Raw genomic sequence first — 19,035 nt, 5'->3', positions numbered from 1 at the left:
TATGCAAATATTTTCTTCTAATAGTTATTTTCAGTGTCATTTTAAGCTGATTTATACTGACGGCCATGCAAAGCCATTAGTGCTCTTAAGGATAGATTATAACCAAAACACAGGTGATGATTAAACAAACTCATTTTGTGACTTGAGACATTCCTTTGTGTAGACAATGCTTTAATACAATGACAGAGTACATTTTTTAGTATTAATGGGTAAATTTTACCCATTGATGGTTTTAGGTATATAGCGACCCCTGGCGGAATGATGCTTGTTTCCAGAACACTACACACAGTGCTAGCTGAAACTCAACCTCATGTTTTTTTCTTGCTTTAGAATAAAAAGTTCTCTCCACTTGCAGCTGTGAGATCTGAGCATGTATCTGACTGTAGTCCCTTATCACCGTCAGGCCCGAAAAGCTCTTGCTGACAGACAGAAGGAGTTGGAGTTGAAGACTCAGCAGCTGGAGATCAAACTCAGCAACAAGATCGAAGAAGACATCAAGAAGGCCCGCAGGAAATCCACGCAAGCAGGTCAGAGTCAGGGGTCAAAGGTCAAATTGCAGGTCACAAGGGGCCATGGTCTCACTCAGGTGTTTGTTGTTTTAGGTAGGAGGAAGTGCAGGTCAGTGTATTTGTATTGCAAGTTCTCTAATATCTGTGGCTGTGATTGCTGTGAGTGATTATTTGTAATTTACTGCTGTTTATATAGTGACCAGCATTGTGCAGTGATGTTTAGTGCTTTAACATTTTTTTTACCTGCAAAAAAACTAAAGTTTCTCCAAGGCATTTAAACCATATACAACACAAGAATATTAGATTAGAAGCTGCATAAAGAAAGGTGACATGTTGACCTATTCAAGGTAAAGGAAACCATGATAGATTTCCGTCATTGATTTAAAAAGACTGAGACCTCCAGTGTCATGGCTTTAAACTGGCAGTAACAACCAATAAAACCACAGTGGTGTGCTGGTAGGTCGTTAACAATGTTCCCTCTTCTCACTTTACTGAAATACAGTACCAGTCAAAAGGACACAATTTCTCATTCAAGGGAATGGGAAGGAGTGTTCAAACTTTTGACTGGTACTGTATATTATAAGGGAAAAATATCATAAATTCAACGTTGAGTAGCTACAACAGATGTTACTATATGATAAATTCATGCATATGATAAATTAAAACTATATAAGATACATGTGGAGACATTCACAAAGCATAAATACAATACTGACAACAGAGAGAGAGAATATCATAGTCATATTTTAAAATATGATGTTAGCAATTAAATACAAGAATGTAAAGTGTGTTCAGCTCACTGAAAAAGTGTAAGCAGATATTATCTAAGTCCCAGAAGGGTTATTATAGGAATGTTACAGAATTTGAAATGATAAATTAGTGCTCTAGATTTTTTAATGAGTCAGTACTTGTTAGCATAGTATTTTTAGCATGACAAAGAAATAAAATAATAACTAACGCTAAGGGTAATTGTTACTTTGTGTGCATTCAGAAAAACAAAAGAAACACAGTTGGAGGTTGGAAAGTTAGAAGACAGTTTCTCTTATTCTCAAGATGTCAGAACAAGTTTTTCCTTTCAGATGACAACATGTAATGATGTTTTGTTTGTGAGAAGGCTGATTGATCTCTGCAAAGTTCTTTCGGTGGTTCATGAAATTAGAAGGGAGAACCCTAACAGCTCATTATTTTTAATTGGCACCTTTTCAGTTTTATTTCAGTTCACACCGCTGTGAAACTAGAGGCTTGGAAGTTTAAAGCCAGTGCTTGTGTCCCCTAGAGGCTACAATGTTCATTACACCCCACAAAAAGAACAAACAACATACTGACGACTTAGCTGTTCATAGAACCTAAACAGCAGTGTGGGTGGAAATAAAGTTTGTCCTGAATGGTCATAGAGTCATTAAAATCAAAAGGGTTCATTCTCTGAGGTGTATGAATGTGCTCAGTTAGTTTCTTAGTATTCTGTCAATTGAACTATAAGATATCTTGTGTGCAGATTCATCGTTTTGGTCAGAGGGTAACACTAGAGGAAACCTCATAGATTGTTGAAAATGGACAGGGTTCATAGGGTTTTAACGATTTTAATCTGCGTGTACGTTTATTTCTGGAGAGGAGGAGACCTCTGCGGATAATTCGACTCCCGGGAGAAACTGGCCAAACGTCTGGATCTAAAGTTATAAGAGAAATAAACCGAACAAGTGTTCGTACAGTGGTCGCGTACATTGTCCGAGAAACACTGATTTTTTTTAGGTGAAACAGCTTTATTTAGTGTTTTTACCTGTAATCTCCAGGTCCGTTTGTTCTGGAGAGGGGGATACCTCCGTGGGTAATTCAGCTCCTGGTAAAAACATCCCGAATGATTATCACTGGAGTAATCCTATCCCGGTGAAGCTGGTTATTTAATGACGAAGACAACAACTCCCATGATCCCTTGCTACTTCACACCGTCATCACACTCCATCTTTTGTTATTGTTTTGATTGAGAGACCCCTAGCGGCTGAAATTACATATTGTGCGTTTAATGTCAGTCTGGTGAACAGTTGCCAGGATATGTTAGTCTTGATCAAGGAGTTAGACAGGCTATTGTTCAACCTTGCTTCTAAATGATTTTGTATAAGCATTTTTGTTCATTTGAATTACTAGTTTAGAAAGTGTTTTAGCTCTGTAAACAGTATGTGGATCTTGATTTAATCATTGAAACTATAAAAGTCCATCCCTGCCAGATGCATTCATTCTCCCATATCAGAGATCATCTGAGGTTGATCAGCAGTGGTTTGTGTCAGCACTGTCGTCAGTTGAGTTACAACTCAGATACCACTGACAGCAGAACTCATACAGTTTAGTAAATGGTTAACTTACTGGACATTAAATCTGTATCCTCCTACGGTGTTTCTTTAGCCCTTCATTTGAGCGGTCATTTGATTGGCTGTGAACCAAGATGCTGTTTGTCTTGTACATGACTCATGAGCTTTATCAGCCAGACTGGGGAGTTTTTAATAGAGGAGATGGGAGAGGCGAGAAGAAAAGGGGGTGAGAAACTTTCTATGCTTGACTAGACTGTGCTCACACCAGACTGGCAGAGAGGCGTGGGTGTGAACTAACTCCAGAGTGCTTGGGAGTGTGTGTGTGGGGGGGTGGGGGGTGGGGGTGGGGTGTTACACACACACACATACATGCACATTAATAATCTGAATGCAAACAACATCCACCCCACAAAGTAATTTCATCTATAATAGAGAATATAGTGCTGTTTTTTCCTTGAATTGCTGGAAGGATTTCATGATCCAATCTATTCTGCTGTGTTCAAAAAATACTACATATAAAGTTCTACTTTTTCCAAATGTTTAAGACTGAATGTGAGACTAAATTGCAAGTTAAAGCAAGGCTATGTACTGTACATTAGAAAGACAACACAATCTTCCTCTTACAAATGAAAAGTTGAATTCATAAGTGATAAAACTCATCCTTGCTCAGGTCAATACCTTTGCTACAGCCTTACTTTGTGTATATACCAGTAGTTTATGTTGCTAGTGTTAGCCATCTTCAGATAGATACAAATGTGTAACTGACATTACTGAGATAGTTTACTAACTTTATGACTTTTTGACACTTCTCTACTGTTTAACTAAGTTTTAGCATTTAACATTATGCCATTATTGTCACTTGCAGTCATAGTTGTCAAAGGCTCAGGGCTAGGGTAACAAGCCCTATCAGCGTACTAAAAACTAAACATATCACAGGAACAATGCTAAAATAGGCACAGCAGGTTATTGGGTTAGCAAAAGTCAGAGAAAGCTTTGATGCCAGCACAGAACATCAACAGTCAGCTTAAAGAGTAAAGAAAAAAGAAGTGTTTTACTGCATGCTTTCTTCTGTAACCACACCCAACGGTGATGTCACAGGGCACTGGAGTACACCTGTGCATCACCGCAGCAAGGTGCAGAGTTAAACCACTGGAGGTCAGCAAAAACAAGATTTTCAGGCAGGTGTTAAGTTACTCTTTATGGGAATCTGTAAGCTTAACAGAAATTATGACTTAATTAATTTATGTAGTTATATACAGTATATTGATATTGACCCATATGAAAAAAAACTTGCCATATTACTCGGCATACTGGTCATGTTATTTCTGTGTACAGTCATCCAAACCTGACCTCAGGCTGATTTATTGCTGCCCACATCTAAGTTTCACAGTTGTACAGATTTATGTAAATTGATTTACAGATATAACAACTTTTAAATCAGCATATTTTTTCAGTTGACATGTTAAACCTCAAGTGCTCTAGCATCCATTAATGCAGCTTTTCTTTCAGCTGAAAATGTGTTGTTACTGGAAAGGATACATGACTCGCCGTCAAAAAACAGCTAGTATGAACAAAGTGTCAGACTGAATAACGCAGTGAAAAAGAAGTGTCAGTCCTGTCTGATCATCAAGCTACATTCACACACACGACTGGAAACGTCTCACTGGAAACATAAGGTCTGTGCTTGCAGGCTGGTCAGCGGCTACAAACTGTGAAAACAAAACACATGTGCATGTCAGAAGGGTACGAGGGGAAAAAGAGGCGGAGAGGAAAAGTAGCATTAGCAGGAGCCAGGTTGGTTTGTAAAAGTTTTTAATAGCTGTGCGACCTGAGGAAAGTGACTGGCTAAGAGTAAACAGATGTAGACTCTCCGCCAGGGTGTGATGTCTTGACTCAACCAGGCACAACCGCATGCTGTCACACACAAGTACTGAGCCTCCATCCAAACTGGCTCTCCTCGTGCACACACAAAACACACAGTCATCCCTCCTCCGTGCTGCTTATGCAACCAGGGAGAAAAACAGCAGCAGTTGTTGACGGTGCTCATGGCGTCTGGCTGCCAGTGATGACTGCAGTGTGAGGAAAGCAGCGAGGAGACTGATGCCAAAACAACTAAAGCACGGCATCTGTCTGCTCATAACAAAGGCTCATTATCGTTTCATGCTCTCGCTGCCTTCTTATACCAGGAATTTCCTTTATATCAACCACCTAAGACCATGATCAACCTTTTATCGAGCCCTTTTTTTTTTTTTAAAGGGAAATGATTGGTATTTATTTGAGCACAGATGTGAGGACTTATCTGCAGCATAATCAGCAACTCTTTTGCATTTCCTTCTCATTTTTTCTTCCCTTTCTATTTATAGAAGCATATTCTGAGCTGACCTGAAGACCCTGTTTACTGTAAACTGGGCTGAACAGTGGCAGCTGCAAACGCTACAACTTTTTGATGTGCAAGAACAAAATCTAGATAAAACTGTGTTTGAAAAGCTCTATACCTTTTAACCTTTTTAAATCCAACTGACCTTGTATGCTGAGCAGCCAAACATTGTTCAAACCTACAACGTTTTCCTCTAAATTCTAGTAGAGATACCAGATGTGTCATGTTATGATGCACAAGACATTTTGAATATTTCCATTGAATGAGAGTGTTAACACCATATAGTTTCAATGAAGAGTTGGAACAAAGTGATACAGAACATATATGATACTGTGAGACAGAGTGGAATAAGATGATTTGACTTAACTTAAAGTTATTTAAAGAAAAACTTAAAAGTAGGCTTAAAAGCAGTGTTTTGCTATCCTCACCGTTTGAAAATTTCAAGCCTGTTTTGCATTGGTTGGGTGTGGTCAGAAATGTGCTCTGTTGCACCTGTAACCACACCCTGAAGTGATGTCACTGGGTCCATCTGTACATCACTACAGCGAGGTGAGAAGTTAAATCACTGGAGGCCAGATTTAAAGGCAGTGTTAAGTTATTCTTAAAGCTGGTCCAATCAATATTTTTCAATATCTTTATAGTAACAATAGGTCAAATGACTATGAACCCTCAGAGAATTATAACTAACTTTGAAGTTCCCATCTGTTTTACAGACTTAGCTTTTTTCAGGCTAATGTTGCTCTGTGTCTGCTGAAGGTGTATATAGGCAACCGTTTTGCTAACATGTTATAGTCATATTAACTTTACTTCGTGATAATATCTCAATATTGTTTTTGTGGCCTGTTACACTGCCCCCAAGAGGCAAAACAATCAGTTATTGCAGGTTTAAAGTACCAGTGTGTAACATTTGCCCTTCCAAGCATGTATGAGAACCTACAGTGGCCACAAAACTCATGAAAAACGCAAAAGGCCCTCTCTACAGCCAGTGTTTGGTTTGTCCGTTCTGGGCTACTGTAGAAACATGGCGGTGCAACATGGCGGGCTCTGTGGAAGAGGACCCGCTCCCTATGTAGATATAAAGGGCTCATTCTAAGGTAATGAAAACACGATTCTTATTTTCATGGGATTATACAGTAATTAAAACATACGTATGAATATTATATTCAATTTCTGCCGAATTCAGCTAGATGCCACTAAACTCTACACACTGGTCCTTTAAGCTGCAAAAAAGTGAAAATGTAGGGGTTAAGGTGTTGGATAATGTAGGTTTATTATTGTAAAAATAGCAAACTATGTAGCCTGACCATCATTCAGCCTGACATTATGTTTATGCTAGCTGATTTCTGTTTTGGGGGAGGAGGGATTCATAATCCTATCTACAAAGCTCTGAATAGTCGATTGTTTCTCTAACCAAGGTAATAGTCATCTATTGGTACAACACCAGACATATTTGAGTTGCTCAACAAATGGGCGATGACTCAAAGTTATGGAACCAGGCAGCAAACTACAGTATGGCCTTGCCCATTTAACTAAATAAAAGTGTGTAAAGTGAATAAAGTGTCCATCCCCAGAATTCCATCTTGTATCACTAGACGTGACTTTTTCAGGTAATTATATAACTGTCTATACTGTGGGTGGATGCGGACAGTGAGTGAAACATACTCCCTCAAGGACCGAGATCCACTCTGAGAAACACTGTCCTGCACTTGCTGCGAGCTATTTAGCATTCACACATTTCAAAGAATAAGACAGTATTAATGTGGATATAAAGTATCAGATATCTCAGCAGCCATCCGCTGCAGAAGATTAAGAGTCATCTGCTGAAGAACAGAATGATGTGTGATTTCCTCTCTGATCTAATCTTCCTCATGCTTAGTGTTTGTTTTTGTTGCTAGCAGGATACAGACAGTAACATTAATGAAAGGACAGATTAGACCTTTCTTTTTTATCCTTGCTTATGGTATCATAATGAAATCTATTATCAGTCCAGATTGTCTGCACTGTTTGGGATAATCGTATCAGGTGGGTGAGATGGAACAAATGCTGTAGATGTGTGCTGTAGTAACACTTTAGTTGCGAGTCAATATTTGGGCAGTAGCACCACCTAGTGGCCATATTGTGCATTACACATTTGAATGTACAATATATCCAGAGAAATGGACACTTTGCCAAGTGTCATGGACAAATTTTCCAGTACATATTTTCCAGTGGAAATGTGGAAATATTCTTAAGTATGTGCAGTAAGAAGCCCCTGATCAACTTCTTTTTATTCACTGTAACAGGAGATGAACTGATGCGCTGTGTCGATCTTTACAACCAGTCCCAGTCCAAATGGTTTGAGGAGATGGTCACCACGAGCCTGGTAAGAAACCGAGTGTTTAATGAGTGTGAGTGTGAAATGTGTGGAGGAAAGTTGTGTTGCCGTGGTAGTTTGAGAGACTGTTTGGTGAGTGGAGCCCTGAAATGTATCAAAGGGACACAGATAGCTTCTGCACGCCTATTATGAAATATGTAAATATGTCTACTTAAGAATTTACAGTTTGCTAAACAGAGAATGAAGTCCCCTGTTACCACTGTAGATCCCTGTTTCTGCTGAGTGCAGACAGATGGAAGTGTAGCGATGACTCACAGACTGGTTTTGTGTTCAGGAGTTGGAGCGGCTGGAGGTGGAGCGGGTGGAGATGATCAGACAGCACCTGTGTCAGTACACCACCCTTCGACACGAGACAGACATGTTCAACCAAAGTGTAAGTATAGTTTATTAGAATAATAACATGCTGCATGTTCTACTCTACTTGTTGTCCAGAGGAAATGATCATGATCACTGATGTGAGTCTCTACACAATTAAAATATCACGTACAGTACTGTATGTATAATTGGTGACCTAATATACTTTCTAAAATAAACCCACAACAGACATTTTGACTTACTAAATTTACAGGCCAATAATAAAAACATTAGTTCATCATCACGGTTTAGTGCTTATTAAGTTACAATAATAACGATTACATTTTTATTGTTTTAAAAAAATAATAATTCCAGACCCCTACTGTCAATCAAGATGGCGTGTAGTACATAATCTGTGGCCACCTTTATCTATGTTTTTGAGATAGAAAATTATATGTACAATCACTTTATTATACTCATCAATGTATCCTGGTACCAGGCTATAGTGTTCATTGCAACAGAGGTTCTTGCTTTTTTCCCAGAGAAAATCAAGCAATTTCCCTGCATGTTGGCCAAAAGATCTCTGAAAAATCTGATTTGTCTGACTTTTGATTATGTGTGGGGAGCAAATTGAAGTTAAGTCAGAGTGCTGAGTTGCTCTTTTAAAATAGCAGTTAACATATGAAATTAACAAGTAGCTTCAGCAAGAATAAACTAAGGTAACATATAGTTCATCATGACCTATAAGATATTGTGCAGTCATACAAAATGTGTCTTAAAAGGTATGTGCTCACCTTTCACCCAAAGAGACCTCTTAAAGTCCCCCTCCACTCAAAAATGTATTTTGATAAATCCAGAATCTATAAATATGCAAATATTGTTCATTTCTGGATGCGTCAAGTTTCCATATCACACTTTTGTAATTCGTATACTGGACCACGACTGGGTTTTAACTAGTTATAATGTCACAAATTATCCTTGTAGGTAAACACTCAGATTTAAAATGACTGCAGAGAAACTTTCCTCCTTCAGCAGATGAATGTGAAAACAAAATCTGCACATACATCACTCTGCACAGCGACAGTCCAACATCCAAGTGAAGTAACAATAAGCAAAACATATTTTTGACTGGCGGAGGACTTTAAGTTTGCAAGTAGGATTAAAAGTACATGTAAGAAGAGAGGATTTCCACTTGATTATGAAAGAGCTGGATCCCAGAGGGGTTTCACTGAGGAAAAGGAGACGTCTCCAGAGGCCTCTTATCATCAGAGTGTATATGCCAGATGAAATTTGGTCCCTTTGAGAAGTTATTCTGCCTCTGGAGACGTCTCCTTTTCCTCAGTGAAACCCCTCTGGGATCCAGCTCTTTCATAATCAAGCGGACATCCTCTTTTCTTACTTGTAGACTGTATTCTCTACATTTAGAATACATCCATCTGTATCCGTGCAGTTGTCCTGAATACAGTAACTTTTCATGAATGAAACCAACAGCATCCTGCAAATGACTGTACTGCTTTCTGCTGGAGAGACCTCTTTATCTAAGAATTCGTTTAAGTTTACTTTCACTAATTACATAACCATGCCTCTTGAGCAGTAGTACTATATCAGCATACTTAATGCCCTGTTCAAAGTAAAATTCAATGAGCTGATCCATACTGAGGTGTTGCACTGGGAGCAGCTGAGCAGAGATAGACATATGGCTCAGAAGGAATGGAAGAAGAAAAGTAGTGCAAGGTAACACAAAATTTATTGTGAGAGAACACAAAACATATTGCGAGGTAATGCAAAATATATGGCGAGGGAATACAAAAAAAATCTCGTTGTACTATTAGATTTACATGGTGGGCCACCGATTTGCTACAGTGAATAATGTGATGTTGATGGAACAAAAAAAGCGGAATTCAACTGGGAGGGCAGCGCAGCATCTGGAGAGTCTACAGCACGCACTCACTAGAGTTATCTTGTAGTTCATCTTCAAAAAAGGCAGCAGTTGCAAGCATTTTTTGATTTAATGACTAAATAATTACCTTTGCGAGATGAACATGAAGTATATTGTGAATACTTAATACTAATACATGGCTGTTTATGATATAAATAAAGTATTTTATACAAAATATTGGTAATAAAAATAACTGAAATAATTGTATTTATTTAAAATGATTTTATCCATTTGAAAAAAATTCTGCTTAAAAGACATGAATAGCAGTCAGCCCCATGTATGATCAGAACAGCATCCATAACAACACAGTCTGCTAAATCAGAAATTACAGACTGTTGAATTTCATGATTGATCAACCAGAATTGAGTAGTAAACTACTACAAAGGGACAAATAAAAATTCATGGACAGTTACTGGGTGAGTGAGTGATTCATGCAGCCGGAGTCAGACCTTCAGCTCAGGGCTGGGAGAGTGAGTACTGACTGGAAACAAGCACCAAAGTGGTTGTTTTTCTCATAGGGCTAGGTTAATACAATAATTAACTTGATACATCTCCACAAACACAGTTAATGTAAGAGTTGCACAATAGTGACAAATTGTCTCACCTCATTTGTGTAGTTGGCACTAGCTAGGGGCAAGTCAGTGAACAAGTTGGTGGAGAAAAGGACTTGTCACTCCTGAGTCAGTAAAAAGAGTTGTTCGTTTTGAATCATTGGTTCATGACTGGCACATCATTAGAGGGAGCTAAAAAGACAGTTTACAAGCCATCTGAGAGGAAAACCTGAGGCATCATCTAAACAGAGGTGAGGAAAAGACATTTGAATTGCTATTTTGATGCTGCAGCTGACTGCTGTTTCTTTCTTTGTCCAGACGATGGAGCCAGTGGACCAGCTCCTGCAGTGTGTGGACCCGGCCAAAGACAGAGAGCTGTGGGTGCGGGAGAATAAGACTGGAGACATCAGGCCAGTGGACATAGAGATTTAACCTCAGTGCTGTCCACCGGCTCTGCTTATGCACACTTTAACCCCCGAGCTCACAGACAGACACTGACCTAGAGGCGACATGCCTGAGGACTGAGTGGGAGATTGAATCTGTGTTGGGATCATCACTCGCCCGCTGATCCATGTGTGACTCCTAACAGACTGAGGGGTGATCAGTCAGTGCTCACTGCCTCTTAACATCCCAACGGCAACCTGGTGAGGATGATGATGTCAGTGTTTGGGGAGTTTTGTGATGACCCCAACAGATGAATGAAGATAGTGGCGGGTCTTGGTGTTCTGTTATGCAAGCTGGTGCCCAGCTCAACAGCACATGAAAATGGGAGTGTGAATTATGTTGAAAAAGGATACTCAGGTGAGGGAAGTGATGAAGAAGCACCTACAGTGAACATTTAACATCTGTAAATGTTGAATAGCTTTATGTTGTGCAGCAGTGTAATGCTGCTGTTTGTATGTGCTTTTTGCTGTGTGAGGTAATTCTCTGAGTCACGTGTGTTGATACACATGTGACTGCAAGTTGTTGGCAAAAATGATTTAACGGATGCTGCTAAGCAAAATGCATTCTGTCCTAAGAGTGTTATATTACTGAGTACCAGAATAAGGCTAAAGTATTGTAATACTAATATCTATATTGACCCTTTGCAAAGCCCCACCCCTCTTAGTTACCGTTGTTACCTGTGTAAAACCTACATATTAGCAGGGCACATATGCAGTTTACAATGATAATGGTTTTACATTTACTTGATGGCTACATACATTGTGTAATGCTAAAAGGCTAGGCTAAAGCTACAAGATACAGTCTATGAGTCCACCTAGTTAGTCCTTGCATTATAAAGTATTAAAATTAAAAATGTAATTAAAATGTGACTCATTCAAACATAACCCTTTTTTAATGCTTAGAAAAACATACTTAGGCTATTAAGGGACAACGTTTGTATATTAATGCTTTAATGTTTGTGTTTTTTAGCAGTATGCTTCACTTTCTCAAGAGAAAAGGATTTGAAGATGAGGAATAACCAACATAAATGTAACACTGTGTAACTCAAGTTTGGCTGGAGTCTAAACTTCCCCAAACAAAATTAAGAGAGCTATCATTAATCTAAACTGTAATAAGCTAGCATCATAGCTTCACAAAAAACACATCATAATATAAATAGCTAATGACATTCCCCTTGCAAGGTTACCATTGTGGGTAGTAAGCTAATTAGCCAGGCATGCTAATGTTTGTAGCTGATGTTAGAGCAGATAAACACACATTGTTTAATTCAGTCCTTACACTTTTGTTTTTCAGAAGGTAATAAAAAAAGAAACTACCCTCCAAACTCTTTAAATACCTGGCAGCATTGCTCTTATTAGAGCCCAATGAACACCATTTTAGTTTGTTAGGAAATCCAAAGCTTGACAGGCCTGCCTAGTTACAGTTGCTAAACTATGATTGATAGCTACAGTTGCTAAGCTATGATTGACAGCGATTTACAATCGTTGTTCAGGGATTGGGGTTTAGCAAAGGGTCAGTTGCTGAGGACTAAGATCACAAATCTGGTTACGCTTTTCTGGAAAAAAAAATCTGAAATCTTAAGCTCAACAACACAGTTTTAATTCCTCCTTTGTTGTTACTTAATTCCCAATAAGAATAAAATAATCAGCCAATTGCACTTTATACCCAAATGATTTTTAATAAATATACTGTAAGTTGCTGTTGATATGGAAAGCATTCTAAAGAGAACTTACTTGTTACACATTTTATTACTAATGGAAGTGAAGTGTTTTGATTGTGTTCGGGGGGTCTGGTGTAAATACATGAGATGTGTGATTTGCTATGAAAGAAGACAGTAGTGCGAAGGATGTAAAATACAGTAAATAGTAGAATCTTTCACTAAGACATAAGAAATTTGGTACGGATAATATATGAAACACACAAAGTGTTTTATATGCAGTAGAAATGACAGCTCTCTCAAATATTCTACAGTTTTGGAAATAGTTGCTTCAGTTGGATTCAAGCTAAATGTACAAAATGCTCTTTTACAACCATGTCTTGTCCAGTATTAGTATAACTTGACCACCAAGAGAAGAGGACTGAGACGTTTTTGTACATTAACAGCTAAAGGTTGGCATTGTCATTAATAAAATGAAAATATGTATCTTATGTCACTACAGGCTCATTTCTGGTTTGTTTTTGCTCTCTTGTATGATATGGCAGCATAAGTGGGAAGTTTGATGAGACGACAAAATGAGCAACTCAGAGGAAAATACAATAAATGTCTTTTATTTCCTAAAAAACACATTTTCACATTCAGCAATAAAATGGTTTGGTCAAGCCTTGTTACAGTTGAAGGCAGCGATAATAAAGATGCGGTTAAAAGTTCAGACAGAGATAAACCTGAAATAGTTTAGGTAGAATACATTGAAATTGCATTTCATATTTGACCTAAATAACCCACACATGATGGCACCTTGTTGCATCTTAGTAACACAAAAAATAATGATTCTTATTATACGTCATTTATAAGCCATTAGTTATGCTCTAATCATTTACACATTTGTAAATTTTTTATAATTAATCTGTTGACTTACACTGTTGTAAGTCATTTATAAAACTGCAGCTCCAATTATTCCAGTTTATGCCAATAGATGAAATAGCCATTCACAAATATGACTGACATGCAACTACTAATGGACTACTTTACAATTTATCAGACAAATCTGACAACACCTGCTGCAAGATTCACCAGTTTCAACCTGACCCAAAATGGCTGCTGTTGTAGTCAACTGTATTCATCTAAAAAGTTTTTTATTCGTTTTGCTTGTGAATGAGAAGGAATTGGATAAATATAGTATTCAGTAGTAGAATAGTTGATTATAGCTTAATGTGTAAAAAGCCATGTTTGGTATTTTGATATTCAGCAAGTTGGGAATCAACAAAGCTAATCAAGACTTGGCTAATCTGCCATCTTAGCCTTGTTGCCTAAAAAACCCTGATATTTGCCAGTTTGACCTAATGTTAGTAGCACTTTATAAAAGTTAGTAGTTATTTGAAGTTACAGGGTGCTTACTTGGAGGAGAATATACCTGTATACCTTTTAACAGTTAGGGAACTAGTGTATAGATGAGGTCATATCTGATTTAACGTTACTGAAGTTTCAGGTTTTGAATGTTATTCATGTAATTAAAGTAAGACATTATTCAATAAATAGTATATTTAGTGTATTTAATTTGTTTTGCTTCATTATTTCACAATATGAGTAGATATAATATTGTTTTGACTGTATGACGATACACTGTGCATTTGGAAATGGTGAGTATTTTATACTTTAGATTGGCAGCTTCAAAAGTATGTAAAGACTTACAAAAAGGCTTAAAAATGACTTATAATTGATTTATAAAGTGCCACCTTTCACTTGAGTGGGAATTTAGAAACATCTATCCATACTCAATCTGTTTTTACATACAAATATGACACTATGAAGTGGATATAAAAATGTGTTGGAATAAAGCTGGAGTGTGTTATTAGAGGTGTGATCTGACAGACTGCAGTCATTACACAAACAGGAAGGTGTGAATATATTTCAGATCAATTCAACGGGAGCGTACAGTCTACACAAACACTGTCGGGTTTGTTTATAACCTGAATGTGTGGTGAAAATACAGTTTCAGCCTCTGATGTTTCAAACTTCATACTGTATCATGTTTGATTTCTTCAAATAACATCAGAGCTGGAATGATGTCACACCTGTAGGGAGGAGTTGATGTCATCGTTTGTCTTTCTAATCGATCATGAGCTTCTTGAGGGAGTTGAGATAGGCCGGGATGAGGGAGCTGACAGACTCGTTGTCGTCGTTGAGGATCTTCTCTCCTCTGCCCTCTGATCCCACAGAGCTGGGGGACCTGACCAGGCCAGGGTACGGCGTGCTGTAACCCTGGTGGACCACAGATACACCTCAAAGTCATCATTCAGAAAAAACACAAAATCTACCTCTGGGATTTTGTTAGGTTCTGTTTTTTTTTTCTTTTGTCACCCAAAGTACACTCTGCAGATTAATTTCAGGTGATTTTACAGTAGAATTGAAAGAACTGTTAAAAAATGCGATTCAAAGCAATTGGCGCTGGAAGTAATCAGATCCAGAATAATTAATTTATGTATCACCTGACATTATAAAACAGTAAAATATAACCACTTCAAAAGGTACAGTACTAAGCATATACTTTACAATACACAATCACATACTACCAGGAGTACTGGTTCTGCACTTCAATACAGTTTTAGGTACTTTTCTACTATTTACTGCACTATATTTATCTGACAGCTGTAACTGATTAATTTGCAATTTCTGATTTTACCCATTTTTGTATAATGAATACATTTCTTTAGATACTTTTAAATGCATTTTGTTGTTAATACATCTGTACTTTTACTTAAGGTATGATTTTGAATGCAGGACTTTAACTTTTGATGGAGTATTTTTATAGTGATATTGCTACTTTTACTTAAATAAATGATTAGAATATCACTGCATACCACTTATATTCTTTTTTTCTGCACATGGCTCAGAGGTGCTGTGCAAGGAGTTACTGCAATTTGATTCCACTTATACGTCTTCACACTCTTTTTGTTTCAATCTTTTGACAAAAATTAAACTTCAGAATAACTATGAAGGTGAATACACTGCAACATCAGGGATGCAGCTAAAGTAAATAGACTATAACAGTACAGTAGTTTGTTCATTTAAACAGGACCGCCACACTAATGTCAGCATGCTAACATGCTCACAATGACAATGCTAACATGCTGATATTTAGCAGGTATAATGTTTACCATCTTGGTTTAGCATTTTAGCATGCTAACATTTGTCAATTAGCATTAAACACAAACTACAGCTGAGGTTGATGGGAATGTCATTAGTTTTGCAGGTATCAGACAAACTAAAGGTTTGACAGGCTGATGGCGCTAGAGGAAAAGATTGCACCAATCATCCTGAGGGTGACATGAATGTGTACACCAAACTTCACAGCAATCCATCCAATAGTTGTTGAGATATCTTACTTAAAAACAAAAATGTGCACTCATGGAGGTAAAGTCAGAGGGTCAGTAAGATTCAATGTGTGTGAACCATGAATATCTGTACAAAATTTAACTCCAGTAGTTGCCATTAAATTTTGTTTTAACTGCAGACTTCCTGAAGGTCAGCAGCAACTGTGATGATAGTGAACAAAACAAACTAAAGACCATATGTGTCACATCAGAATCCCACTAGGCTGTAGTAGATGACATCCTATTCCATATACAGCTATTTGATAGGTAAGCAGTTTGCCTCTCAGCAGGCCCAGGTTACTTACAGAGGAGTATCCTTTGCCAAAGCTGCCTCTGTTCTTGGTCCTGATCTTGGTGAGTGCTGACTCAGCGATGTCAGCTCGCTCCTCAGCGTCATCCAGCTCATGGACTGTCTTCCTGTACTTTGCCAAGTTCATGTTAGCTTGTTCCTCCTGCAATATAAACAAATTGCATGTGATTAAAACATCAAGTGATATGTACTGTAGGTCAAATGCACTGTGGGTCAGTGTAGGTGTGTTTTGAGTCAGAGGACGAGGTGACGTACGGCCTCTTCCACTTGTCTCTTGTAGGCCTTCATCTTGTTCTGCAGCCTCTCCACCAGCTCCTGCATCCTCTGCTGGTTCTTCTGGTCCTCCTCGGACTGGAACAGCAGCTCCTTCAGCCGGCGCTCATTCTTCCTGAGCGTCTTCACCGTCTCAGCGTGCCGCTTCTGCTCCGAGTCCAGCTCCAGCTCCAGCTCCTTCACCTGCACACAGACACACACACACACACACATCAGAGTGTGGACATGCAGACTTTGCTATTCTTTGAGCCTTAACAGTAATTTGGCTTAAAATGTAAAATATACAGTTAGTCCACTAGTTTAGTAAAATACTAAAACACAGTCTGGATTTAAGTTTTGATATTTCTTGGCTGGGACCAGTAACTTCCTGGAGTCTCAGCTGGTTGCCAGGCAACTGACTCCGGCAAAGAAATAACTTGGCATATAATTCAGTGAGGAAAAAACTTCGGAAGAAATTTTGTTTTTCTAGATTTTTTTTTTTTTTTTTGTGCAGAAGTGGAAGTTTTGGCCCAAACAAAAGGTCAGAGGGGTAACCAACATTATTAGACATCATCCTGTGGGGATGATAAATATTAATATCAGATTTCTTGGCAATCGGCTAGTAGATGTTGACATTTATTGCTTTGAATCAACATGCTGACAACATGTTTTTTGACTCTGTACCTTTGCCTCCAACTTCTGGATGATCTTCTTGCCTCCTTTCAGAGCCATCTGCTCGGCCTCGTCCAGCCTGCTGCTCATGTCTTTGATCTGAGCCTCCAGACCTTTCTTCACTCTCTCCAGGTGAAGCGTGTGCTCCTGCTCTAGACGCAGCTCCTCCCCCACTCGCGCCAACTGACACAATCACACCATCCAATCAAAACATTATTTCACAAAACTGAATGAAACTCTACTGCAAGTTACAGTTATTCATATCAGGCGTCTGGTGTGTCTTACCTCACAGCCGGCCTTCTTGGCCTTGTCTGTGAATCCTCTGAACTCCCCCTGCAGCTCCTCGTGCTCCTGCTGCAGAGCCTGGAGATCCACCTCCAGCTTCCTCCTCCCACTCAGAGCCGACTGGAACTGAACACACAGGTATGAAGAAGACATGAGTACGGATCAGATCAGGCTTTCAGTGTCTGCAGGACACCACAGCAAAGAGACCATATATCACCTGGTTGTTGAGGTCACTGTATTTCTCGTTGGCGTCCTGCAGCTCTGTCTCCAGGACCTTACGGGCCCTCTCTGCGCTCTCCAGGGCTGACCGCGTCTCCTCACCCTCACTGACCAATAGGGTGCAGCGTCGTTCCAGGGCTGCCTGCTCCTCCCTGCGCTCCTCATGGCTGCGCACCTCCTCCTCCAGCTGAACCTGTAGCTCCTGAGACAGAGGGGGACAGATTGTGTGATTGTCTCTGTGAAAAGACCTGCTGTAAAGACAAAAAAACGTTACGTTATCAAACCTTGATCTGCTGCTGCGCCTTCTTGCTGTTCTTGCTGAGCTCTGCGTTGTTCTTGGTGAACAGGTCCACCTGCAGCTCCAGTTCATTGATGTCGGCCTCCAGTTTCTTCTTCAGCTTCAGCCCCTCTGCTCTGCCTTTCACCTCCACATCCAGACTGGCCTGCAGGGACTCCAGCGCCCTCTGGTGGCTTTTTCTGACAGAGGAGGAGGACAGAGGTATTACAGACCATGCAGATGTGCTGTTGCAAAGCAGGGTTTGAAGGAAGGAAAAGTCTTACCTCTAAAGTACTTTGTTGAAGGAATAAAGGGAAACAGAGGACAGGAAGAGAGTTAGTGCTGTGGATGAGGAAAGTGTCACTGAGAGAGATGAGGTACCTCGCAGCTTCGATCTCTTCCTCCTTCTCCTGAAGTCTGCGTTCCAGGTCTCCTCTAGCCTGAGACAACTCCAGCTGCAGCCTCAGTACCTTGGTCTCCTCAGCCTGGGAGAGCAGGGAAATAATTCATCATGATTATATTAATCACTGATCCAGAACTAAATTATACTGTCTGCTAAGGCAATGGAAATATTTATCTATTCCCAAATATTTTTAGAAAGAGATCTTTGACGAATGAAGGTTTCAGAAAGAACAATGATTTGGGTGCATCATGGGAAAGATGGAGGGCTGGTTGATGAGTTTTTACAGAGAAATGAGTCAGACAAATCAGAATAAATAAACAACCATCAATACATCATATACAAAAAGACCAACATCAGAACCACTTATCACATGTATATTAAGTTCAAAAAAAATCTTTTAGCAACATAAATTTGGCTCTTAATTTGAATAGTTTTACACTTTTAACTATTTTTTCTTAATGACATATGTCCTCTTGTGTTTAATGTGCTTTATGTGAGAGTGTTTTTTTCTTTTGTTGAAATGTCTGTAAAGGACTTATTTTTGAGTTAGTGTCTCATGTGTGTTTGTGTAGTCTGTTCTCTTCCCAGGTCTCCATGGCGATGGAGGTCGCATGGCTATCCCTATTCTGTTTTTGGTGTCCTCCTGATCACATTCTTCATATATGTTACTAGTTTATATATAATTTTGTCATCTTGTTTGTCCATGCTGTATTTCTGTAATTTAGTTTTAATCTATTGCATGTCTGTACGTTCTTGGAGAGGGATCCCTCTTCTGTTGCTCCACCTGAAGTTTTT

The 19,035-nt window shown here is 39.0% G+C and overlaps 2 protein-coding genes across 8 annotated transcripts in view; one reads left to right on the top strand and one right to left on the bottom strand.

The window, feature by feature from the left end:
* Window positions 1-12,944, top strand: part of LOC121886467 (growth arrest-specific protein 7-like) — a 67,732-nt gene extending 54,788 nt beyond the window's left edge. For all 4 annotated transcript variants that reach the window (XM_042396455.1, XM_042396456.1, XM_042396457.1 and 1 more), the window contains 4 exons: window positions 404-527; window positions 7,472-7,551; window positions 7,838-7,936; window positions 10,666-12,944. In XM_042396455.1, coding sequence (XP_042252389.1) covers window positions 404-527; window positions 7,472-7,551; window positions 7,838-7,936; window positions 10,666-10,779 — 417 coding nt within the window. In that variant the 3' untranslated portion in view covers window positions 10,780-12,944. The remainder of the gene's footprint in view (window positions 1-403; window positions 528-7,471; window positions 7,552-7,837; window positions 7,937-10,665) is intronic.
* A 99-nt stretch (window positions 12,945-13,043) lies between these two features.
* Window positions 13,044-19,035, bottom strand: part of LOC121886466 (putative uncharacterized protein MYH16) — a 59,746-nt gene continuing 53,754 nt past the window's right edge. For all 4 annotated transcript variants that reach the window (XM_042396450.1, XM_042396452.1, XM_042396454.1 and 1 more), the window contains 8 exons: window positions 18,219-18,322; window positions 17,845-18,037; window positions 17,559-17,762; window positions 17,342-17,467; window positions 17,069-17,239; window positions 16,388-16,588; window positions 16,128-16,274; window positions 13,044-14,710 (listed from right to left, as the gene is read on the bottom strand). In XM_042396450.1, coding sequence (XP_042252384.1) covers window positions 14,558-14,710; window positions 16,128-16,274; window positions 16,388-16,588; window positions 17,069-17,239; window positions 17,342-17,467; window positions 17,559-17,762; window positions 17,845-18,037; window positions 18,219-18,322 — 1,299 coding nt within the window. In that variant the 3' untranslated portion in view covers window positions 13,044-14,557. The remainder of the gene's footprint in view (window positions 14,711-16,127; window positions 16,275-16,387; window positions 16,589-17,068; window positions 17,240-17,341; window positions 17,468-17,558; window positions 17,763-17,844; window positions 18,038-18,218; window positions 18,323-19,035) is intronic.

Source organism: Thunnus maccoyii, chromosome 20 (assembly GCF_910596095.1).
Source record: "Thunnus maccoyii chromosome 20, fThuMac1.1, whole genome shotgun sequence".
NCBI classification, from domain to species: domain Eukaryota; kingdom Metazoa; phylum Chordata; class Actinopteri; order Scombriformes; family Scombridae; genus Thunnus; species Thunnus maccoyii.
Note: the sequence above shows the minus strand (reverse complement) of the source record. Positions and strands in the feature narration are given on the sequence as shown.